We start from the raw sequence: 26115 nt of genomic DNA on the forward strand, positions 1-26115 counted from the left end.
AAGACCGGCCCCTTCCCCCCAGGGATAAACTCATTTGCTCCCATCGCCACGGCCAACCCCAAATTAAACCAATAAATCAGCCTGCGGGAACCGTCGGAGGTGGCTTGCTCGGAGGGAGCAGGGGCCGACGGGCTGAACTCCCACTTCCCTCGGGGCCCAAGGCGCCTCGTGGGGGCCCGCCGCCTCTCAGGGGCGTGGAAACACATGCAGACTGCGGGCAGGCGGGGCCCGGGGTCTCGGGAACACGCTTCATCTCCTCCGGGAAAGGCCAGCGTTTCAGATGCCCCCACGGATACGGCCCAGCACTGTCTGCGGTCAGGCGCCCCTCCCCCCTCTGGCGTGGTTTCTCTAGAACACACATCCCAGGAAGAGGCGGGAGAGTGTCTCTGTCTCTTGATCTCTCTCTCTATTTCTGCCTATCTCTCTTTATTTCTATCTCTCTATTTCTGTCTGTCTGTCTGTCTGTCTCACCCACACACATGCATGCCATGGTTGACTAAAGAGAAATACTCTCGGGTAATAGCTACCTCCTTCTTGAGAACTAGCAGCGTAGAGGCCCAGGGGCTACAGGGGCTGGTGTCCTCGTCTAGATATTTCTATGCTCAGCGTCATGTTTTAGAGACCTGTTTTGGACTCCCTGTACAAATACTTTAGTTCAACGTAAGCACGCCCACACAAACCCCACGGCACCATCTTGTTTTCTGCAAACAGCCAGGTAACCAAGGCAATTCTCTCTCTGGCCTGAATTTCGGCCGTTGGTTGGCCTCCCCCCAACATACCCTCCCCAGCTCACTCTTCCCACTGGGGACAAGAAGCAAGTCACTCATCCTGATTTCTTAGTCCAGGGCTTAGCGTAGATAATCCACACAGATCTCTAATGATTCATTAATAACCGGGAACCAGCCGAGACTCACATACACCAGGTAAACAAAGAAAAACATACTGTTAATCCTTCCAGAAATGAATAGAACGATTGATGTCAAAAGCTGAAGTCCCTCAGGCCAGACTCGAGAGCCCAGGTAGTTGCTACCCAGAGTTATCTGCTCTCCCTGCCTACACTTTCCTTTCTTTTCTCATCTTCTCATGAATAATAAATCTGGCAGGCATAAAATTTAGATATTAGCTTGGGAACCGAAGTCAGAAGTGAAATACCATTTTTCAAAATCGATCTCTAATCTTTGATCTGTCTCCGCCTTTGGCTGACAGAGGGCCAGGCTGGCCTTCCCGAAGCAGCAGCGGCCATGCCTTTTGCTTCCTCCCTCTGCCCCTGCCTTGCATCCTTCTTTCCGTGGACACATACTTAGGAAGCCTTTGCAAGATGCCAGGCACCATAACAAGTGCCGGAAACAAAGCCGTGGCCGCATGGGTGAGACATACCATGGGTGAGACATGGATGTGTCATGTGCGCCCAGGGGGAAGCCCTTTGCTTGCCTTGAAGGTCCCTGAAGAGGCCTTCCCAGACCCCCATGGTCTTTTGTTCCTTTCTGCCTCTCAGAGAGGGTTTCAGTGCACAGGAGTAAAGCAAGTACCCTCAAGCAAGACGATGTCCTTAGAGACGTGGGCTGCCAGAGGACCAGGCGTGGAATACCTCTGCTTTCCTGTTTCTTGGCGGGGCGAGGGGGTCACTGGGTTGTCAGTGCGAGTGACTACTGGCTGCTCAGGGTGTATCCCCCTACCTGCTCACAAATATACCTCTTCCTGACCTTCCTGCCTTGATCTCCCACCCCCTCTGTCCTTGAACACCAATCCTTGGCTCATGGGAAAACTCACTGAAAGTTACAAGCTCTTCAGGGAGACACAGAAAAGTGACTGAGATTGTTGCACGACTTCTTCTCCACCCCCACCCTCCAGTTGGAAAACAGAAGAACGCTCTAATAATTCAAATAGAAAATGATCTAAACCCAACTTGCTTGTGCTTGCTTGTTAAAATGCATCGGCATTTTAACACATCCGCATGCATCACAGAAATCCATAGCACACTCATTCAAATGAAATCTGAAGGACACAGAAAACATAGGCATATTCCCTGAAAGAATTATCATGCGTTGCCTTACATACAAGACACTGGCATTTTTCATTCTCCAAATTTAAAGATAATCCTCTGGTATTTGGGTCTTGGACTGCACTGCGTGGCTTTTTGTTAAACCCAAATAACATTTCCTATTCTGCAAAAACAGTATAATACCCTGACTCCAAGCAATTCTACTTGGTAAACTTCACTTGAATGCTATTTTTCATCAACATCGCATGTCTATTAGAAACACAGAACAGCTGGCTTTTCACTAAAGTGATTATTTTTCATTATTGAATTCTGAATATTCAGTGTTTCGGATCTTGCCCTCCATCTCTCTTGAATCATTCCAAATTAGATTGCTGCATCCAAGACACCGCGGGTTACTGTACCCGAGGAGAGAGGAGGCATGGGAATGGAGGTGGGTGAGAGGGAATATTGCTTCTGTAGGACTCTGACGCTTCACGTGGAGTGAATAAACCAAGGCCAATCTCAACATCAGCACCGCCAATACATGGCAGTTTCCAGGAACCAACCACCCACCCCGAGACCTGGCTGTAGTTTGGAAGTTAATTCTGCAAGATACATACGAATATGTACATATATTCATTCAGTCCCATCCAGAGTCACTGATAATGAGAACGTCTGGGAACCTAATTACTCGACCCAAATACGATCGTATTTTTAAACTAAAGGCTTTCTCGTAGACAGACTTCTGGTGTTTCCTAGAACGAGAGTTGTTCATCATATACTCAGAATCGAAAGTCAGATCTCGCCTGACGGCTCCGCCCTGAGCTCCTATGGGCTCACTAACGACATGGTCTTCCCAGAGCTCGATGCACAGGCGCCTGCAGTGGTTCTGCAGAAACTCAGAATCTGAGAAGAAATCCGTCCTGCTGGGCACTTCTCAGAACTCTGGAGCCTGTCCTCGGAGAGAGAGGGGCAGTGAGCCGGCGGCTGTAGGCTCTGGAAGGGGGCAGGGCTCTCTCCGAACTAGAGCCGGCTGGCAGCTGGTGGGCCCTGGCTCTTCCGAAAGCAGTTGGAGGACCAGAACCAGGGGTACCTGTGGGCACTCGTTAGAAATGCCGGTTTCCGGCTTACCCGAGACCCCGCGGGACTGCATCTGTGTCTTGGTGAGCAGTCGCTGGCGGGGAGCATGAGGAGCTGTGGGGTGCACGGGGAGCTGGAGGGGAGCACGAGGAGCTGTGGGGAGCACGAGGGGCTGTGGGGAGCATGGAGAGCTGCTAGAGAGCATGAGGAGCTTGTGGGGAGCCCAGGGAGCTGGTGGGGAGCACGGGGAGCTGGTGAGGGGCATGGTGGGGAGCTGGTGGGAAGCACGGGGAGCTGATGGTGGAGCATGGGGAGCTGGTGGGGAGCACGGGGAGCCGATGGGGGAGCATGGGGAGCTGGTGGGGAGCATGGGAAGCTGGTAGGGAAGCATGGGGAGCTGGTGAGGAGCATGAGGAACTGTGGGGAGCACAGGGAGCTAATGGGGGAACATGGGAGATAGTGGGGAGCACAGGGAGCTAATGGGGGAACATGGGAGCTGGTGGGGAGCACAGGGAGCTGGTGGGGGAGTATGGGGAGCTGGTGGGGGAGCACGGGAAGCTGGTGAGGAGCACTGGGAGCTGGTGGAGAGCATGGAGAGCTGATGGGGTGTATGTGGGGCTGTGGGGAGCACAGGAAGCTGGTGGGGGAGCACGGGGAGCTGGTGGGGGAGCACGGGGAGCTGGTGGGGGAGCATGGGGAGCTGGTAGGGAGCACGGGGAGCTGGTGGGGAGCACGAGAGCTGTAGGAAGTATGGGAAGCTGTGGGGAGCACAAAGGCTGTGGAGTCTACAGGGAGCTCTGGGGAACACAGAGAGCTGGTGGGGAGCACGAGGAGCTGTGGGGAGCACGGAGAGCTGTGGGGGAGCAGGAGCATCAGCACAGAGCTGTGGGGTCACTTTCAGTGGGAAAGATCAGGCACTACAGTGACAGTGACGCCCAAGGGCGGCAGAGCCACGGGAAGGCAGACCTTGTTCTTCCTCCCCAGGCAGGGAGGCGGCGGGGAGGGAAGGAACTACAGAGCTGCAGAAGGGAGGCAGTGTGGCCAGACACAGGCGAGGAATCAGAGGGTCCCTGGCCCACAGCCGGCCCTGGCATGACTCTGCTCTCACACCCACACTGGCAGATGCCCTCCTGCCTGAGAGGGGCCCCAGCTGTCGCCGGCACTTCCTCCGGGGCTCAGCCTCTGGTCTGAGGAACTGGGAGAGGCGCTGGGAATGCTGCCGCCAGCAGACCCTCCCTCTCACACGCCAGCGCGACAGGCCAGCTGTGGACGGGGCTGAGTACTCAGTCGCGGGGTGGCAGAGGCTTGCAAACCCTCACCCAAGTGACTCTGCGACTTTGGGGGATTTCTAGGTGAGCCTGTGGTTGCTCTTCTCTTGGTTTGGAAAAAGCTTTTCTGTGGACTTCCTGTTTCTTGACCTTTGTGGCGCCTAAGGGTCTTACTGTTTCTTTCTGCGGCACAGAAGTTATGGGCCAGGGGATTCCCAGAGGGCAGAGAGTTGGGAGGAAAGAGCAGTATGGGGAGGGGTCTCTGCGGCAGGCCTAGGCCAGCCGGTGCCAGCTGCTTGGCCGCACCCTGCTCCTCCGACCTGGCTCCTGAGTCCTGGCCCTGGATGCTGTATCTCAGGCCCAAAGAGTGCTGGTCCTTTCCCACAGGGAGGAAGAGCACCCCTGTGCGTATTTGTCCATCACAGCAACAAGAGCTGAAACCTATACTGATGTCCCACAAACAAGGATGAAGGATGCAGGCGCTTCCCAGCCCATCTACGTGCCCGAGTTTGTCCCAAGCCTCCTCCTGCTAACCTCTGTGCTGTTTGTGACAGGAAGTGTTGGTTTGGCCACGGCGGGACTAGGTTACAAAATGAGCAGCTGAGAGGTCACATCAGCCCGGGTGGGCATCCACCCGGTATTGAAGAGCAATTCTTGCATCATGGATGTTGAACTGGGTTGGTTGCCACCTTCTCAACTGAGCGCTCTCAGTGCCAGAACACCAGGCAAGAATCCCAAAAAGCAGAAACTCAGAAACGACGGGCCTGATCCAGAGGTGTCCGGTCAAGACGAGAAAGCCACATGAGAACAGGCGGTACCCCTCTGCCAGCGGCCAGCAGACACCCCTCTTTCAGGGCGAGGTGCCACCACACTTTCCCAGGGATGTCAGAGCGAAGATGACAACGGGGGTTGGCATTGAAAGCAAAGAACAGTTTCTGCTTAAGTTCTCTTCTCCCCAGAAATTCCCGAGCCGTGGTATTACTAAAGATACCAACCTCTAACTCTCTGTTCACCCCTACCCACCAAGCCCCCTACCCACCAGGAATGCTTCTCCGGCTTCTGGTCTCTATTGCCAACTTGGCATCAACAACTGTCTCTTGGGTAGAGCCCCCCACCCCGCTCCCATTCCCCAAAGAGCTCTTTCTCTTGGCCCCCCGGGCTTGTGGGTGAGACCATGATGCCCAGACCGGAAACTGGACAGGCATTTACACTTCCTTCTGCTTCCTGCCCTTGAACTGAGGCTTCTCACACTGGCCTCCCCTGGTACTTTCTCAGTCGGCCATTGTTCCTTCCCCGTCATCTATTAATCTCATTTATACTTTGTAGAAAGAGCGTCCTTTCCCACTGACTCATTCATTCACTGGTGCCAGGGTTGAGAACATTGGGACTCCCAGACGGCCTCTCTGTCCTGATTCTGGAGGCCCTTTAGAGGCCGGGGGACTCTTCCCACTGAGGTCACTTTGCAGACAGCCTGGCAGGTGAACCTCGCTGATGCCCTGGGAACTGCAGATTCCTCCTGCTCACGCACATCCCTGGGCTCCTGCAAACAAAGCAAAGCACTCTGAAGGCCAGCGTTCCCGACCACCTCAGATCAGGCAAGCTGGCTTCTCTCTGCTCTCTGACGACGCGCTCCACGAGTCTCTCTGCCCACCACTCTGGGTGGAGCCATGTCAGGACACACCACACTGCTTCGTCCCCGCTCGGCCCCTGCTGTTTCCTCGCCCGGAGGACCATCACTCCACAGTTAGATCATTCTCATTGCCACACGGCAAAAGTGTTTTCCGGACTGAGTGAGACGTTTGGCCAATGTAGGTGTTAGGTAAACAGATTCCCTAAAAAGCCATCGTCTCCAACGCGACAGACTGCGCCAGGGCCGGGACCAAGGACGACAGACTCGCTCCTCTGACCATCCCGGCTTCTCGTTTTTTAAAGCAGTCGGGTTTGTCAGAGGCAGCGCCACCCTCTGGGGCTTAGGATACAGCTCAACATGACCATCCGGGTGCCACCCGCAGGCTCGCGTCAAAGGCTCGCTATTCCGTCCGGGGGAGCCAAAGTGGCTGACTCTTCTTGACATGCTGAAACTGTGAAAGGGCCAAAGGAAAACAATTTCCCTGAAAGCCTGACTGGGGAGTGAGTTGCTATGACCTTAGGAGGAGGTCGGGGTGGGGGGCACTGAAAGATGAACTGATGATTCTGACATTTACAACAGCCAGAGTTTAGTTGAAAATCGAAGGGTCTTCTGCCCGAAGGCTGCCTGGGAGTTGAAGAATTCCTGTCCTTCACCAGAGGGCCGTGTTCCCTGTTGGGTCCTGACTGGAATTCTCTCTAGGACCCTGCGTGCAGCTCAGTCTGGCTCCTTCAACGCGCCCCACTCCTCCCCGCAGTGGTTGGGTTCGATGGAGATGTTCTTCTCTCTGCTGCCGTGGTGGCGTTTATCTTGTGTCGTGAGTTGATGAAGGTTTAGTTTGAAAAATGAAAACAACGTGGGATGCCTGGACGATTGGGGCCCCAAGGGAAACTTGTCTCTTGGCCAGGAAGGAGGGAGGGGGAAATGCATAATAGAAATATTTACAAAGCCTGATCTGGAAGGAAAGGTTTCGAGGTTGACGAATTGGGTGTGTGTAAGGAAGAATGTGTTTCAGCCATTGACATGCTCCTGGGACCTGGACATTCCAGATATCGACGGAGGCCAAGATTCGGGGAGTCGGGAGGGCCACGCCACCCTCAAGCAGGGACAGGACTTCTCTGCAGGGTGGGGAAGCTCAAAGCCGGGTGGACAGGCGGCAGAGGTGGACATCGGCAGGAAGGCAGAGAGGTTGGTCTCCCAGTGCTCCTCACCCAGCAGAGTGGGACTGAGCACGCCAGGGTCTCTGGGCTGAGCAGACCCTTTCATCTCCGCAGTGCTCCTTTAGATGTGGAAGCAACGCAGGACAGAACTATTGATCCGCGGCTGTAGTGGCCCCTGGTGCTCCCACCGGGATTGTTCTTTCAGTCTTCATTGGCCCTTCTTTCTGCACATTGTCTCTCTCTAGCTCTCCCTCTCTCCCTCCTTCCTCCCTCCCGCCCTCCCTCCTCCTCCCTCTCCCCCTTTCCCTTCCTCTCTCCCTCCCTCCCTCTCTCTCACTCTCTCACCCTCTTTCCTTCTCTCCCTACCCCTCTTTCCCTTTCTCCCTCTCTCTCCCTCCCACTCGTACTCTCTCACTCTATTTCTTTCTCTTTCTGTCTCTCCTTTCCTCTCTCTCTCTCTTCCTCTCTCCCTCCCCCTCTCTCCCTCTATCTTTTTTCCTCTCTCTTCCTCTCTCTCCCTCTGACTCCCCCCCTTTACATCCCCAAGCCCCCCTTTTCCCCTTCAATTTTCTCCAGAAGTGTAACTTTTACATAGGGAATTCTCATCGCAAAATTTTATCTTTCGCCAGAAACCGTTTTCTACCCTTTGGCTCCCAAAGCTCTGAAGCCAGGACTGTTTTTGCAAACAGAATGAAGAAAGGCCCGATTCTCCACAGTGACACATCCGGGAGGCTTCGGGCTTTCTCTCAAGGAGGCCGGCAGCTACACAAAAGCTCTCACGGGCAAATAATGGAATTCTCAAATTGGGATAAATGGGCTTTTAGGAATTTTTATTTTGATCATCTATTTCAGGTAACACTTGTGGCTAATGTAAAATAGCTTTGAATTACTGAGCAGATAAGGAAAATCTAAAAGGAAAAAAATTAGGGCAGGCCTTTATTAAATTTTAAAGTATGCCTTTGCTATACTCTCATAAAGAGCCAAATAGGGTATCAAAATCTCTGGAGATCACCAGTATAATTTCTTTATCATGTTCCATTTAAAATTTAATTATGCAGTCTACAACAAGGAGAGTCTGAACAGCTTAAATAGGTCACACAGTGAGTAACTTAACAATATTCTAAAGTTTTCCTTGTAAAGACGGCGCCTTTGATAGTCGGTTACACATCAGAACATCGTATTATAAAACAAGTGTAATTTAATTTACTCACTATGGACTCTTATAAACATCCATAAAGAATGAAATGTTTTGAGTTAGGTAATTTTGAGAATTAATGAAAACCATGTTCCTGGGTAGAGTTGTCCATGATAGATGGGCTGTGTTTGCACACACAATTTCATGGACTAATCATAATTCTCATGTTTTCTAACAAGGTCAAGGAACTTTTCTATTTCATGTTTGGAGTATTTTATTTAAATCTATAATCATTCATAGCAAGGCAACAATATAATCACTGAATAATTAATATCTGAATTAGAGGCTTACGCGGCCTATGGCTTGATACTTATTCCCTGTCTCAAATTTTAACTTGGGTGCAACTTACTTTTCCTAGTAATAAAAGAACAAAGACAACACCGTCTTAAGCTGTTTCTTTACATTACTTTGTTTAATTCTCTGAACAGCTGCTCCTACTGTTATCCCATTTTTCAGACATAGAGAGGGCAGGAAACTTGTCCAGGGTCACAGAGCTAGTGGCTGAACTGGGATTTGAACACAAACCAGGGTTTGACTCCCTGACCTCTGTGCCGTCCCACCCACAATGTGACGGGGCATGTTTTAGAGAAGAACACTGCCCACGTGTGCTACAATAACTAGCATGGCGGCGCCTTTAATCAGCCTGTACTGCTTATTGCTGGGTGTCAGGAGCAGAATTAAATATTTTTCGAAGACTGTCTTCTCACAGAGGCTCTATGGGATGGGAACTGTCTTTCGTCCAAACTGCAAATGAGTCATAGGGACATGGGTAGTAAGAATACCTTTGAATTGTCAAGTACGGACAGGATCAAGATTAAGCCAACTTCCTCCCTCCCTTCCTTCCTCCCTCCCTCCCTTCCTTCCTTCCTTCCTTCCTTCCTTCCTTCCTTCCTTCCTTCCTTCCTTCCTTCCTTCCTTCCTTCCTTCCTTCCTTCCTTCCCCTCCCTTCCTCCCTCCCTTCCTCCCTTCCTTCCTTCCTTCCTTCCTTCCTTCCTTCCTTCCTTCCTTCCTTCCTTCCTTCCTTCCTTCCTTCCATATTTTTTAGGGACTCCAAAAAAGTGCTCAGGGACCAGAGGCCCACCACGGATTCTTAACCTATTGGTTTTGTGGTTTACTGTCAGGGCCCAGGAATGTGGTTTTGTTCGGGTCACGTGATGCTGGAGATTACCTGGGCTACACAGGCAGTGCCTGGGGACAGAGCAGGTCCTGGCAATGCTCAGAGGAACGTGTGGTACTGGGGATCGAACCTGGGTGCATTCTGAATGCCACGTTCTTTCCTGCTCCCTCACTTTCTATTTTTGTTCATTGGGCCACGCCCAGTGGTGCTCAGAGCTTACTCCTGGCTCTGCACTCAGGGATCGCTCCTGGTGGAACTCAAAGTACCATATGTGGTGCGGGGGGTCGAACCCAGGTCAGCCACAAGCAAGGCAAGCGCCACACTTGTACTATCTCTCTACGTACCCCCAGTCCCCGCTTCTCAACCATTATGCTGACACACTCGCAGTCTTGGCTCTAAACATCGCAGTAAGAGTCGAATGTAGGTTTTCAATATATCAGACAATAAGATGAATCTTTCTGGGGGCCAAAAAGTTGTAAAGCAGGAAGCAGAGTGAAGAGGATGTCAGAACAGACATATCTGCTCCATTCATGCTTCTCGAGAGAAGGCTGTTCCCCCCCGCCCCCCCACCCCCATCCCGCACACCGCCAAACCCGGGTGTACGCCATTATAGAGTGAATCTTAGAGCAGCCTCAACTTCAAATTCAAAGGCCGAAGTCCTCATGCCCAGTGGGAAGGCATTAACGTGGTGGGGCGTGTGAGAGGGCAGCTAGGCTCGGGCCAGCCCCAGGGTGGGCTCTCGGGATGGCGTGAGCTTGCAAACGTCCGAGGGACCAGAGAGCAGCCCAGACTCCTTCCCTCCTACCCCTTCCTCTCCACCCACCCCTCAGTCTCTGTGAGGCGAGAGCAGGAAGGCTGCTGTGTGGGAGCCGGGGGAAGGGGCCGCCCGCAGTGACTGCCCAGGGGAAGGGGCCGCCCGCAGCGGCTGCCCAGGGGAAGGGGCCTCCCCCGGCAGCTGCCTGGGCCACCCCACACACCCCATGGCCTCGGTACTGCAGCTTCCGGAACAGAGAAATAATGGGGGCTTGGCGAAGCTGCCCACTGTGCTCCCGGAAGCCTGCGTGGACAGAGCCCCTCTCCCCAGCTCTGATGTGCGTCCCCTCACCCGGCAGCTGCTCCTGCACACAGTCACGGTATCCCACGGATATTCGCCCAGGGCCTCTCACGCCCAGGCTCCGCCAGGCACCAGGAGAACCCAGAACCCAGGGCTACCAGGACTTGCTCCAGGCTCTCGAGTTAGAGAGAAGACGGAGAGTGGCATGTCAACTTGCTCTCTCTGCTCTCCTTGTTCACAGAGGCGAGGTGAGGGGTCGGGCCCTGGGGCCTTTGCAACGAGGGAACCAACCAAGCCTGTGGGGCGGGGCGGGTCCCCAGGAAGAAACATCCCAGGATGTTTATCTAAACAGGGGTGAGGCCTTTTCCAATAAAAGTAAATTGGAAGCAGCCTCAGCTCCCTGGGGTGCCCAGCTGGGCCCCACACTGAACCCTGGGTCTGCAACACAAATCCAGATGTGGGCAGCAGCCACCCAGATGTGGGGGGCTGGATTCCAATCAGCATCAACGCAGAAGAACATCTACAGGCTTTGGTCTGTGGCTGTCATTTCCCACCCTGTTGAGAAGAGTGAGTGGGACAGAGTCTGGGAGGAGAAGACCAGAGAGCAGAAAAAAGGAAGAAGCTCAATCACCTGGAGATCAGACTTCACGTTTCCTGTCTCTAAAATGGGCTCACGGTCATCTCTCACTGCTGTGGACTGATCTGCCGATAGGCAGGACTGGAGGAATTGGCAGACAGGCAGGGGGGCAGAGTTCCGGGGTGAGAGGGAGGAGCCTTGCGAATGGGGAGCAGCCAGGGACCGGGCTGGTGGATGGTGAGTGATACTGTGGGGGAGGGGTAGTTAGGATATAGGGGTCCGGGGGCTTGGAGGGAAGAAAGGTCTGTGTGTCAGCAACAAGGACAAGGAGGGGAAAGGCACTGAGGGTGCAGAAATGGACAGAGGCGGCTGGCGGAGCTTTGTCCACGGACCTCTGAGAGGCACGTGTGGCTGCCTTGAACCCAAGGCCAGTGAGGGCTGACCAGTGACTTTCTGAAGCTGCTCGAGCTGCCATGGGAGAATGGACTTTGGAAGATGGGCCAGAGAGCAGCAGGAGGCCCCTGGGCACGGGAGGGGCAACTCCAGGGTCCCGTACAGATTGCAGGGGGGAGGTGGAGGGATTAGACGGAAGTGGTAGAGTTGAATCATGCGTGGTTGTGGGTGGAGGGTTTGGTGAAACAGTGAGAGGCTGTCATACAAATGACCCCAGGTGTCTCTGCTGGGCCGCTGGGTGTGCAGGGGGTGGGTGCGGGGGTAGGACTCAAAAGATCTTTTTGGCCATATCAAGTTCAAGATTTGTACCCCCATAGAGAGGTTGGACTGAAACTGGTTCTAAGCTCAAGGGAAGGTGGGGCTTAGAACAAACGGGGGCTCCGTGCACTAGGGTGAGACGTTCACGTCTGGGTGAAATTCTTTCTGCTCAAGAAGCAGAAATGTCCAGCGGAGGCGGGACATGCGGGAAGGCTGGGAGAGGAACTCGGAGTCTGCCCTCCAGGAGAGAGCACAGGAGGAGAGAGTCCCCGGTCCTGACCAGGGCCCAGGGGCCCAGCGAGACACGGACACTGAATTGAGTGGGGGCTGGGGTGGGTGGGTGGGGGTGGGGGTCTTCCTTCTGCAGAGAGCCACTGCTTCTACCCCAATTCCTCCCTTCCTCCCTGATGGAGAATGTCCCAATGTCCCCTCCCTGAGAGCTCAGACGTGGCAGGAAAGTCTTCCCCACAGAAGTGCTCTCTTTGGTGCCAGAGTGATAGTACAGCGGGTAGGCGCTTGCTTGCACCGGTCTGACCTGGGCTTAATCTTTGGCATCCCAGGTTGGCTCCTGAGCACTGCCAGGAATAAACCCCCAGCGCAGAGCCACAAGAAACCCTGAGCATTGCTGGGCATGACCCCAAAACAAACACAAATTAATAATAAAAAACAAGAAGCGTCTCTCCTCACTGAAGGGGTCATGAGCCATGAGCCAGCTGCGACCCCAGGAAGGAAACCTGCTTATTTGAAGCATTCCTTCACAGACCGTACATGGGGCTTGTGTTGGAAAAGCTCAGGAGACGTGTGTCGGGACAGGGGGGAGGAGAGGAGACAGCCAGTGAGCTGGGCGCGGGAATCAGGAAGTTGGAAAAAGCACGGTTTGGAAATCAGGCACTTGGGTCAGATGACTTTTTGTTTTTGTCTTTGGGCTCCGCCTGGCAGTGCTTAGGGGATGGTGTGGTGGTGGGGCTCAAATTCAGGTCTCCAATACGCCAAGCACACTTGCTCCAGCCCTTGGCGGCATCTTCCTATAACCCTCTCCCCCTTTGTAAAATTCTAGTAGTGAGTCTGAGAGGACGGATGCCCCGGGAATCGTTAAGTCCTGCGGCTTCACGTGGGCCTAAGCGGAGAGTGCCAACTCTTTGTCTCCCTCCAAGTCCACTCTCCATTTGCCCAGTTTCTTCTTCAACCACAGCTCCAAGCATTCCTGGGGTGTGTCCACAGGAGTAGACGGGTGGCGGGAGTAAGCTCCGCCTTAGGCAGTCATTTCTCCAGCTCCACCTCCGCCCTCTGCACTGTGCCCAACAAGGTGGTGGCACTTCCTGTTGCCTCCCTGCACTCCTGCCTGAAGAATTTCCACGGGGTGCCATGCCCGCGCCCTCCACTGTCACACGCTCACACCCGAGCCCCTGGCTCTAGTCATTCTGGGAGATGTACCCAGCAAGGCTGCCTTTGCTTCCTCACAGGCGTCCAGCTCACTGTCTTTGCTTCCATCACAGGCGTCCAGCTCACTGCCGAGGTCCTGAGTGCGTTTCTCTTGCTTTCTTCTTCTCCGCAGCCAGTAGGTCAGCATCTGCTCCTGCTACGTTGTACCCCACCACAGAGAGGACAAAACTCTGTCCTATCTGTCTCCATCACAGAGCCCACAACCTTCTCTGCCATATGTTAGTGCTCAAGTTGCCTTTGTTGAATCAATGAACAAATGCCAGATAATTGCAAAGGCTGAACTGCACCAGATTTGGTGCCAGGAAAGTTGGGGGAATTGTTCTTAGGGGTACTCCAGGTAATAAGAAGTGTTGTTCAGCTCTAGATTATTTAGCAAGAGCTTAACCTGGAAATAACTATGTCTTATTCCTACTTCCCCCATTCCTATCCCCAGCAACCACTTCTCCGCGAGTCTGACTTTTTCTTGTGGTACCTGTAGTCTTAGTTTTTGTCTTTTTTGGCCTGGCTGATAACAAAGTCTGTGAGGTTCATGCTGTTGTAGATGGCAAGATTTTATATTTTTCATGGCTGAATAATATTTCACAGTTATGCACGTGCACGTGGGTAAGGGTATGTCTTACGTTTCTCACATTCTCTGTGTTTTCAGGTTACCATTTTCACTTGTTCTCAGTTAAGCATGCAGAGGTAGGGTTGCTATGGCAGGTCTATTTTTAACTTTCAGAGGGTCTACCATGCCATTTTCCATAGTGGCTGCGTCCACCCACATTCCCCCCACGGGGCACAGGAGCTCCTTTGACTACACCCACCCAGACACTTGTGTCTTTTGTCTTTTGATGAAAGACATTTTAACAGGTGTGTGACGTTGTGGTTTTGTCTTGCATTTCTCTGCCTAGCCGTGATGCTGCCGCATCCTCACAGACATGTTACCATCTGTATATCTTTGGAAAAATGTCTACACAGAGCCACTCCCCCCGCCCCCCCTTTTTTTGCTGGTTTGCATTTTTGCCATTTGAGTCTGAGGTCTGGGAACATTTCCGACACTAAGTCCTGATGTAAAGTGCGTGTTGCCCTCTGCCTCCACCCCATGACCATTTTCTGGATGGTGCCTTTCCTGGCAGCCTGGTTCCAGATCATTCCACCATTCATTTGGCTTTTGTGCCTTGGTTCTGGATGCCACCCATAGTGTAATCTTCTGATCTATGGGCATCTTTGAGCAGCTCTGGGTTATAATTAGCTGGTAAGTCCCCCGGGCAGGGCTTAGGAGGCTAGAGAACTTCCTTTTCCTCATTGTCCTCAAGGCGTAGAGTTTCTCCTGGAAGATCTCTAGCTCAGTCAACCCCCTGGAGGGGTTAGGGGATTGCCAGGGCACCCGCCACCACTGCAAATGTTCCCTGAGCCCTGCCAAGAGTGATCCCTGAACACAGAGCAAGAAGTAATCCCTGAGCACTGCCGAGTGGGGTCCCAAATTCTCCACCCACACCCTCAAATCCACCGTGTGAATCTCTGTGTACTGTTTCCCGTACAGATCAGCTAAATCGCTTCACTTTCCACACTGTGCCGCTCACGTCGAGGAACCGCGCTGCTGAGGCACTGAGATGCTCTGTCTTCACCTTCTGCGAACACAGTTGCCAGTGTTGCGGGATTACAGTAAAACCTGCTTACGTAGACTTGCTTATACCTTTCCTCTGCTCTCCCCCAAAAGGCACCAACCCTAAGTCACCACCTTCCATCGGGAAGTTGGGGTCTTGCTGTGGTTGCATGGAAACATGCTTTACCGGAGTGAGACTCCCTGGGCCATTAGGAAAATTCTGATAGACACGCTTTCCGTGGGGAAAAAATGCACCTTGCTCCGGCCATAGCAAAGCAGAATGAGACTGGAAAGTTCTCCCCATTCAGGAAGGCGGAACCCACGACCCACCCCCACCACGCCCCCCGACAGAGGACGGCATGGGCTGTGTGAGGAGCCAGTTTAAATATTTGTTTTAATCTCGACAAGATCATTGGTTTTAATATTTATGCTATAATAACAATGCTGCGTGCATGTTGCTCGTGAAATCTAATTTTTTTTTCTGGTGACATGTTATTACTTGGCTTTAATTTCAGCATGGCAAGAATTCAAATACACATTTAGGTTATCATTAGTAACGAAAACAAACCTGGGGGCTGTACAGGCACGGAAAGCACATCCCTCATCTCCACCTCCAGGCATGTCTAAGCACCGCGGCACGGGCTCTGCCTGGCGACTCGCGCTCTTTCATGGAATACGAGCGGCCGGTGGCCGGCACCTTCGGAGTGAACACCGTGTATGGCAATTAAAGGTGACTTACACCACCCTTGTGCAATATTTGTAAATGGTCTTGCGGAAAATTTCAAGACAGTCAGAGGCAGTGCAAACCAAACCGCAAACCTGCTGTAAAATGCCACCAGCTCCCCTCCTGGCCACATATCACTAGCTAGCAGTCGCCCCAAATTACAGCTTTCCATCTTTTTCCCGCATGTCATAGCCTCAGTCAGCATTTATGACTAAAAGGATAAAAAAAATCTGCAATGTCCTGTTCCACGAGTCAGCATCCAACAAAGAACCAAGAAGACGCCAGGTGCCTGGTTCTAAATGGCATCACGGTGTTCCGGGCTCTTTGCCGTTCCTCTGTGGCAGTTTGAGGACGTGAGGGAGAGAGCTGGGGCTGGAGAGACTGGCCAGGGCTTCCAGGACTGTCCAGACATACCGAGTCTCCTGAGAGCAGCAGTCTGGATGCCGAGAGAAAAAAATCACCAGCAAAGCATGGCACCCTTCTACCACGTTCACGAGGAGAGAAAAGATTGCCAGTGGCCATGTCTGAGGGGCTTGCAGAGACGTGAACAGGACAGCCACAGTTGCGTTTACAGGGGGCTGAGCAAGAGCCGCCATGTTTACTCTTACACCCATAGCGACATCAGGACAATGGTGCCCAGTTGCCCTGAGAAAGGGATTGTAGCTTCATGGGGTTTCAAGATCACTCAACGTCTCGATAACAGACCTTCAAGGGGAAGTATTAAGTGAGCTTGGGACCAAATGGTGGCTGATGAGATAGTGACATTCCCAGCACCGAAGATCTCCCTGACACTTCCTGCACCAAAGAGAGGACTTATGGGCCCAGTGGCCTGTCGCAAGCTCGAGGGCCCCAACTGCATTTCTGGGAGCCCCCAATGCTGCCTCTCCCACTGGACTTTGCTCCCTTTCCTGCCTGAGACAAGTTCAAATCCACTTACCCTCTCCAGGGTGCAGCTCTACCCCAGACTCACCAGAGGCTGGGGGTCCATGCAGGAGCGCACCCCAGTAAACTCCTGTTTCTTCATGTTATTCGTCTCTGTCCCTCTGTCTGTGCTGGGTGAGGTCAGCGATCTATCATGATGGTCCCAAACCCAGGACCAGTGGTCAGTTATGGAGCTGTCTCCCCAACAAACACAATGAAAAGCACCCGGATGCCCCCCACTACCCGGAGAGAAACCAGCTTCAGCTGAAGACCCTCCAAGGCCCAGGCGGGAATAACTACTTGATATGCACCGGATCAAGCTGCTTAATGGAATTCAGGCTGCGCACCAGATTTCTTGGACCTGGAAGTCATTTTTATCTGCCTGCCGACAGCTCCGGGTAGGTCTCACCTGACAAGATGGGGGTGGTCCTCTCCTTAACCTTTCCAGAAAAGTTTGAAAGTCATTCCTCAGCCCATTATTTCAGGATTACCTTCTTCACCCTAAACACAGACAGTGACACGACTCTCTCCCCCTGACCAGGCTGGGGTGCTTGGGCCCAGGCAGCCCCCCTTCAGTGCGAGGCGCTGCAACTAGACAAAAAGTGGGGTCACACACCCCAGAACACAGGGCCACCCGAACCCTGTAAACCGGCACACAGTTGCAACGTGTCTTTGGGACATTATCCAAAGAATGAAGACATCAGTCATTTAAATATTCGGCTCACAGTAAGCAGGTTATTTTTTTCCAATATTAATTATATGCCCATAAGCAAAGATTTTCTTTACATAAAGAAAAAATAAAAGTAACCAAAGGCGCCATGTCCGGTAGCAGATTGTGGTGGTGTAGATTCTCCCGTTTCTTGGTGTGTTCACCATCACAGTCTGCTCACTCCTCTCTGCCTTGGTTTTGAGAGGCTCCTGATTCCCACTTCCAACCCTTCCCCGGCGGCCACCCATGCTCCCATCATTCATCCATCAGTGTTGCATGGACCTGCCCAGAGATGTAGGCATGTGCCTTGCAGTCTGTGGGAAGCCCCCCAAAAAACATCGCCCCCTCACTGACCCCATCTAAAGGCTGACATAAAAGACCAAAAAATACACATGATACGTTGGTCAACATGTATGAACCACTCTTCCCTGATGAGATAACAGGATGAAGTATGTCTTCAAATGACAGTAAGAAATATAAATATATCTATTTTATTTTTTTATTTATTTGTTTATTTTTTGCTTTTTGGGTCACACCCGGAGATGCACAGGGGTTACTCCTGGCTCTGCACTCAGGAATTACTCCTGGCGGTGCTCAGGGGACCATATGGGATGCTGGGAATCGAACCCGGGTCAGCCATGTGCAAGCCCTACCCGCTGTGCCATTGCTCCAGCCCCAAGAAGTACAAATGTATTTATCTCACACACACACGAAGGACAAAAATTCATCGGGGGAAATCGTGAGACCCTTCGGAGACCAAAGATGGATTTTTTGCTGCAGTAACAATAAAGGATGCACCCAGGAAAGAAACTATGTCTGTCTTCCTACTGGACTTCTAGACACAAGGCCAAGGAAGCAGCATACCGAGGAATGCTGTGTCTGGAACAGCGCGTGCGCGCACACACGTATCTCTAAAAACATTATCTGAGTTCAGAACAACAGGAACAATTCCCCCAAGCCACATCCGGACCCCTTCGCTTTGCTTCCAGGAGATGTCACGTATCTGGGGCCCAGACAAAATGTTTTGCATTTACTGAGTGAATTATGAGGTCTTGAAAGCTGATGTAAGAAAGAGAAAATGAAAACAGCCTCTCCAACAGCACTTCTCTCAGAGATCAAGGACAGAAAAGGCAAAACTGGCCTCACCTTGGTAGACTTCCGGCTAATTCTGTGGTTGTCTCTCTGGAAGAGAAAAAGAAAAGATGTTCAGGCATTTTTGACAAATTATAGCAGTTCATCTAATAAAACCATAACAGAAAATACCAAGCTGTTATTGGAACGAATGTGTGAAGAAGCCACAGCCTATAACATTGTTTAGAAATGTAATATGAACTAATCACATATTGAATAATTCCCAACCCAATTCCAGTGTTTCTTGTGAGAGAAGCTTTACACACATGTGACCTACATGCCCTCTGGCAGTAAGTCTTCACCGAGTTTCAATTATTAATAATCAAACATTCAATACCTATAGCAGAAAAATAGGACAGAAAAAAAAACACCTTTGGGCTCCTTTAGGTGATAGCGTTCACTGACATAGAGCACCTGCATTCTTTCTGAGAATCGCCTGGAAACACATTCCCCTGGAGGCCAGATTGCTGGGTGGGTGGGAGGGTGAGGGTCTGCAGGGGTACATACAACTCCAAATCCAACTTTTAAACTAGCAAATTGCTATTTCTCCTTCCTTTGTTGCAAAGCCTGAATAGTTGGTACAGTTGGATGCAGATGCTCTAGATATTTAAATGACCAGGCTAGCCACTAATGGAAGGCTCTAGAGCAAGGAATTGTCAGAGAGACGTTTCCAAAATCAGTTCATCCTCATGGCTAATTGCAGTATCTCGCCTCTTGAACAGAGAAGCATGTTGGAAACATGGAAGCGAGGAGGAGGAGGAGAGGGGCTGGAGAGGAAGGCTTTCTGCTGAGGAACTTCATGAGTGGATGTACTTGCACCTTTCGCCGGAGGGCCTGAAGGTATTGTACTCAGGAATGATGATGGTGACCTTCGGGTCCTAGAATCCCATTAAGGGGGGGAGATCTAGACATCTAAACCCAACAAATGTAACAATATACCCCTATATTTGTAACCCCCAATGTGTACATTTTTTTCACTTATCAATTTATTTATTTTTTTGAGTTTTACTTAATGAGCATTTATTTCTATTTATTTATTTATTTATTTATTTATTTTTATTGAATCACCATGTGGAAAGTTACGAAGCTTTCAGGCTTAAGTCTCAGTTACGCAATGCTCGAACACCCATCCCTTCACCAGTGCACATATTCCACCACCAAGAACTACAGTAAACTATTGTGGCCACATGACCTCATATCTCTTCATTCTCAGCAATGGAAAACAAATTATCGAATGCTTCCTTTCCAGCAGGTCCGACTTTGGGGTGGTGGGGAATTCCAAACAATAATAGTGAGTTTTTTGTTGAAATATTGAATGTCATCAAAGTAAAGAGAAAGTAAAGTGAAATTTACCAATGTGTACATTTTTAGGTGGTTTGCGGACCCCAAGAAACTGCGTCAGTCCTGAGTTAAGAATCCACTGTAGGGGCTGGAGCAATAGCACAGCGGGTAGGGCGTTTGCCTTGCACGCAGCCGACCCAGGTTCAATTCCCAGAATCCCATATGGTCCCCTGAGCACTGCTAGGGGTAATTTCTGAGTGCAGAGCCAGGAGTAACCCCTGTGCATCGCCGGGTGTGACCCTCCCCCCCAAGAAAAAGGAATCCACTGTAAACTCACTTTCCCTCTCCCTTTGTCCTCTTCCACACACCATCTCTGGTCCTCCTGACTTCTAGAACTCCCTTCTCAACCTACAGACTTGGCACTACCTGGGCACTGTGGGAGGTGTTGATCCCCAGAGAATCCACCTGTCTTAGTGTTTAAAGGTTCCGCACACAGAGAAATGCTCTTTCCTAAAAACCCACATGATCGTAAACCTCCAGCTACAAAAGTGAACCGAGAGAATGTTCCCGTTCCTCTGGCATAACCAGCATTGACTGCTTAGCCCAAATGTGAATATCTCAGGAATTTCCTCTTCCGAGAAGTGAGGGCCTGCATCAGAAACTTCCCTTTTCGCATAGGATCTGGGATTGTGGGGGCTCGCTAAGAAACAACCCCCCACCCTTTCATTTACATTCATCAATCCCAGCAGAAATACCTTGCACATCACACTCATTCTTCATTCTCGCTTTACCGCTGGAGACCTGTACGCAGGAGCACTCCACAGGCGTTTGTTCAATGCCCTCGTGAACTTTCCTGGTATCATTGTGCTTGAGGGTTTGATCTATATTTAGAGCCTGATCTTAGTAATGGCAGCACCCCTGGACAAGTTACCAGGGTACAGTTATTCTTCTTTGTTTCAAATGTGTTTACTCTTTTTTGGGGGGCGGAGGGGCACCTAACCTAACAGTGCTCAGGGATCACCCTGGGTTGTGCTTGGGAGACCACCTGTGGTGCCAGAGATGGAACTCAGACAAGCACCCGCTTGCTGTTCTAAAGTCCCAGTCCCTTTGGAAAGCAAAATTACAGAGTGATAATATGAGTTTCTCCTCCCCAACAGCTCTTAACACAATGCTGCAAAGGCATTAAAATCAACTTATTTAAATGAGAGTGGAGGGAGAGAGCTCAACCTTGGCACTGTGAGGCTGTCTGGGCTAGCTCACCCTTCAAGGTGGGGGTGTTCTGTGCCTTTCAGGCTTAGCATCAACCTTGACCCCTGCTCTAGACACCCGTACTATGACCCCCTCGTGCCGTGTTAGTCAAAACATCTGCAGGTGGTGCCAAACAAGGCCCTCCACAGAGAATTTTGGCAACTGAGTGAAAGTGTTTACAAGAACTAAGTCAGGAAAGAGAAGAAACATGAGACAGCTGAAGAGAAACAGGTTAAATCGGGTCTAGGGGCAATGCAATGCAAGTGTTCTGGGGGAGAAGACAGGAATTTGCCAGGTACCTTCAAGCTCAAGCTCCTCTGAGAAGTAAACCAGAACTTCTTAGGTGGTGAATCTTGGGTATAATTCATGCCCAAAGTCGCTGCCGTATCCATCCGGCAGACCCATCCCCTCCAAGGAGTGGGCTGGCGTCACCTCTACAGCAAAGGGCGAATTTAGGCACCACAAAGTAGACACTCAGGGAGGGATGACGTTTGAGCCGAGCGTGCTCTCAGAACCCACATCAGGGTTCTTGGCACGGCTTCCTAAGGACAGGAAGTGTTGGGCGTCATGAATGGATGGGCACAGTTCAAGCGGTGGCACCTACAGACGTGATGATGTCATTGGAGCACGGAAACCTCAAAAGTTCAAAAAATGTACGAAGAAAGCGATTTTATTGCACTGGGCCAGGTGGGTGCCCCCACCTCAACACTTGCAACAATTGTTGACAAAACACTCCAGCTTTTAGAGATTTATTCATTTCTGCTTGTTTACCACTGCTGACAAATAATTTGAATTATTCATATTTTTGTGAATGTACACCCTGTGTGAAGAAACCCTTGAGCAAAAGGAATGTAGCAGTGCATGTTAGGCTTTGCTTAGAAAACGCTCCTTTATGACTCAGTTGCCAGAAAGTGAAGAAGGATCCACACAGAGAATGTTGAGGGCGGTGCAGTCGCTGTGTCTGGGTCTTTAATGAGGAATATATGCCATTTTCCATTTGTCCTTCTCATCGAATGTCTAGCGCTAGGAATATACTGTCCTATCAACCACAGATTTTGTGTCACTGAAAGTCCAATTCTCAAAAATGTTTCACTGCCCTGGGAAATGTAGGACGTTGGCAGTGAGGCAGCAGGGAGGAGAGGGTGGTGAATGGAGAAATCTCTCTACCTTCCCCATAATTTCACTGAGAGCTGTTGAAAAAGGCCCAATAAAATAAAAGAGTATCTAGACCTACCATACTCTTCTCAAACTTTCATAGGTCCCAAAGCATAAATCTCCTTCACCAATATTTATTCCCGCAACATATTCCTTGGGCAGGTACTGAGACCACACTCAACACAAGCCACGCCGGGTGCTTTGAAATGCACAAGATGAATCTCATCTCAATCCTTCCGAGGCTTTGCACACCAACGGGGGGCGTTACATAAGGCCAGAAGGGAGGATCCACCCGTCATTCTAGCACGCAGGGCTCTGCTGAGTCACAGACCGCACTGCATCTAAAATTCTGGATACTCATCACCTAAAGGCACCGTTCATAAATATGAGAGCCCTGGAACCCGACAAGACACGCTTTCCACTCACAGCTCCTTCTGAGCTCCTAAATTCATCTAAGAAGTGCTTTTGGGAGGAATGCTGAAATCAGGCAATTCGCTGCAGCGGAGCTGGAACTGGGAGACCCTCTGGTTAAGTGCCAGAAGAAGGATAAACACAGGATGGTCTCACCTATATGTGCTATTTACAGTAATGGAGTGGGGAAGTGCAGTGGTTTAAAGGGGGGGGTGCCTATAGATCACCCTTGGCCTCCAGAGTATGGGGAGAAGGAAAGAAATAGAGTGCAGGGGAAGGAGGAGGGGAAGAAGATAGATGAGGAGCAATGGGGGCAAAGGTCAAGGGGATTCAGGCACTTGGGTGGCATTAAGGAATGATGGAGCCAAATATCCAAACCACAGAGTCAACAGCACTGAGATCTCGAGACTCAAACTTTAATAACCAAGTTAAAGATGGTTCCCATTAAGGTGGCCGGCGAGGTGGGAGAGGGCTGGAAACGCTGGTGGGAGGAATCTGACACTGGAGGCGGGAACACTGATGTCTAAAGCCCAGCTATGAATAACTTTGGCAATCACGGTGCTTTAATAAAATAACATTTTTTAAAAAAGAAAGCCCCGGTTGCCAGAGCCGAATGGAGCGCAATCATACTTATTTCCTGCCTTCAGTTATCCTCCCGAGAGAATCTCATTTCAAGAAGAATTCAGAATGCCAAAACCAAACAGACAAACAAACAAATAAACAGAAAAACAATGATGGAAAAAGGACAAAATGAAATGAAACCTTTGAGGGACAGAGCAGTGCTAGGGGCTGAGCCGTAGCTGGGGGGACCCCCAGACGAGGACTTCATGCTCTCGGGGTGACATGCAACACTTCCCACGCTTTCTTTTTTGACTGAAATTGTCTTTGATCATTCCGTTAGCCACTTGGTGGTAACAAGCAATATAAAGTCGATTCGTGTGGGCCTGCCACGGGGACAGGCTGGAGGGGTGGCTGGGAAAATGGGGACAACAGTGGAGGGGAGGGGACACTGATGTGAGACTGGGGTTGGGATATTGGATGCTTGTAACAAATTGTCATAAGCAACTTTGTAAGACATGATGTTTAAATAAAGTGATGGGAAAAAATAAAAATTAAAGTACGTAAGGCCTTTAAGAAACTTCAAATTGCAGAAGGTTTTTGTTGTTTGTCTTCTGAGGACAGGTGCAGTGTGGCTGGGGCTCTTCCTTTCGCCTCTGAGGCCTTCGAGCCCCGGCTGGCCCCAATGACGCTCGCCACCCTTGAGAACAAACACAAAACGCCTGCAAATGTGAAGTGGTGCTACGCATTCGACTCTATCAAAGGAAAATAGGGGGTAGAGAACGCCAGGAGACAAGCACATTTCAAAAGTAGAAAAGTGTCCTGTGTGTTTCCTACAGTTTATATAGAATTCCTTAAAAATAACTTTAATTTTTGACGCATGGCACATTTGCCAGGGCCCCGAGTGGCGCCGGTTTTTCTGGGCGGGCTGCGAGAGGCCTTTTCCCTCACAGGCCCCTTCTCCATTCCTGCACCAGGCAAACAGTTCTTTTTTTAGGAAGTGTGGGAGCAAGAGCACACCATCTATTTCTGCACAGTTGCTGGCTTCCAAAATTAGGTGACAACTGTAAACCACAGGACACAGCCCCCTCTAACTGCATGTCAGCGAGAGAACACATTTCTCAGAGCTGGAACGTTCCTCTCTAATGTACCTTTGGTTCTTACCCCAAGTACAAAGACTTAAAACGAGCGAAACTAAGCTGAAACCCATTATATATGTAGCATTCCTCTCACGCATGACTTCATGTTCTGGCCTTGGGAAGAGTCGGGGTTTCTTTGCTTTAGCGAAGGGTGAGAGTATTAAAATCAAGCTGATTTCTCCTTCCCTCCCAGCCGCCCTCTCCCTTCCCATTTTCCTTTGTTTTTTTTTACTCCCTGGCTTGGGGAAAACCTTGGGCCTTTAAGTTGGGTGTTTCCAAGTCTGTAGATTAATTTATTTTTTTCTTGTACAGTGAACCTGAGCTCTGGGAAACCCCAAACACCTTCCAGATGAAGGTCGAAGGTTCCTTCTCTGCTGGAGCAGCAAAGCCCCCAAGGCGCGGTGCCTCCACGCGCATGGCGCACTGCCCAGCTCTCCTCCTCCTCACCTTCCTCCCGTCCCATTTCACTGGCGACAGCATATCAGGTGTGCGGGGCTGTGTAAGAACATGGACCACCACTCCCCCGGGCACAGACCGTATCACCCCAAGCTCCTTTACTGGGAGCAGATTCGACTCCAGCTGGCGTGGGAGAACTTTCACACATGGCTGCTCTCTTCCCCTGCACGAGTGCCCCCAAGTCTTCAGTGGCACAGACCAGGGTGAGAGGAAGAAGGCATGGCACACAGATGTCCCATCACCTGCCTCCCCGGCCACACAGGGGGTCGCCGTGAACCGAGCCTGGGCTCTTGAGGGCTCTGCTCTCCCGTGGGCTGCAGTGGGCCCACGACACCGGCCACCACAGACCATCTCCCCTCTCCGTGCAGAAGTGCAGCTGGGCTATGTTTGGCTCAAGACTCTTTCAGGCGACTTCCTGATCCCCAAGAGTCACAGACACGGGCCTTGGTCTTCTTGCCTCAAGCATCTCGGAACGGAATTGCTGGGTTTCTCTGAACCAGCCGGGAACGAGACTGTCCACTGGTCCCTCCGTGGCGGGGGAGGTTTGGGGTGAGGCTCAAGGAGCACCCCTGCCCTTTCTGCCTCGCGTGATGACGCAGAGGAAGGGCTTTGCTCTCTTTGCTCTACACAGTGTCCCTTTGGACCGGAGAGAGTTAACTCGGGCAGGAACTTGCCTTGTACATAACCAACCCAGCTAGAATTCTAGCCTTGCAGACGGTTCACAGAGCCAGGGGTGACCCCTGAGCACAGAGCCAGGAACAAGTCCTGAGCACTGCTGAGTGAGCCCTCCCCAAAGGTGTCAACTTGATTTCTTCTGCGATACTCAGGTCTGATCTCCCCATAGCCAGGGCATGGGGAGGGAGATCAGCTAGGAGCACTGGAGTGGAGCATGCCACGAGCACCCCGGCACCAGCTTTACCAAGTCATCAGCATGCTAAGGCTGAAAGCTTTGCCAGGGAGCCAGGAAGAGGCAGACCCGCTGCCTGGCGCTATTCCTGCTCCTCTAAACTCCCTGATTTGGACTTTGGTGTTGTCGACTGGATGCCTCTAGCTCTGGAGGAAGGCGAGCCAGCGTGATGCTTCCCTCATTTCCCAGCATGCACCTGCACGCATGGAAGGCAGAACTGCAGCACGCACGGAGGGCACGTGTGAGGCTGCACCAGCCAAACGAAATCTGCAAAAGTTTCACTGTCTTCAAGCAGACGCTCTGCAGGAGAGATGGAGCTTGAGCCACTAAGGACCTTGGCACCTAGTTTCCCGGGTATGTCCCAAGTGGGTTTTTAAAAAGAAAATTTGTCAAAAACAATTCATGGAAAATCAATTATTTTTTCTTTGATAAATCAGTTCAAAAGCCTGGCCGCTTTGCAAGAATGCCTAATTTTTCTCTATTAGCTTTCAGGAACAGAATCATCAATAAGTCTCTTAATGAGAGGAAATCATCCCCACTCTTGATAATTTCTGGATCAAAGTGGCATTTGCAAATACCAGTCCGGACTGCAATGTTTGACTAATGGCCCAATCCATCAACTGACAAGTATCTGTACCGAACTCGTTAGCCCTCATGATTCACCTGTGTTTTGC

The 26115-nt window shown here is 51.1% G+C and overlaps 1 protein-coding gene across 2 annotated transcripts in view; it reads right to left on the reverse strand.

Annotated features, from left to right (window-relative positions):
• Positions 1 to 26115, reverse strand: part of CELF2 (CUGBP Elav-like family member 2) — a 626712-nt gene that overhangs the window by 227332 nt on the left and 373265 nt on the right. For both annotated transcript variants that reach the window (XM_055147423.1, XM_055147418.1), the window contains one exon: positions 18302 to 18337. Coding sequence is in view for 1 of the 2 variants with exons in the window: in XM_055147418.1 (XP_055003393.1) it covers positions 18302 to 18337 (36 nt within the window). In the remaining variant the exon portion in view is untranslated. The remainder of the gene's footprint in view (positions 1 to 18301; positions 18338 to 26115) is intronic.

Source organism: Sorex araneus, chromosome 9, assembly GCF_027595985.1.
Source record: "Sorex araneus isolate mSorAra2 chromosome 9, mSorAra2.pri, whole genome shotgun sequence".
NCBI lineage: Eukaryota > Metazoa > Chordata > Mammalia > Eulipotyphla > Soricidae > Sorex > Sorex araneus.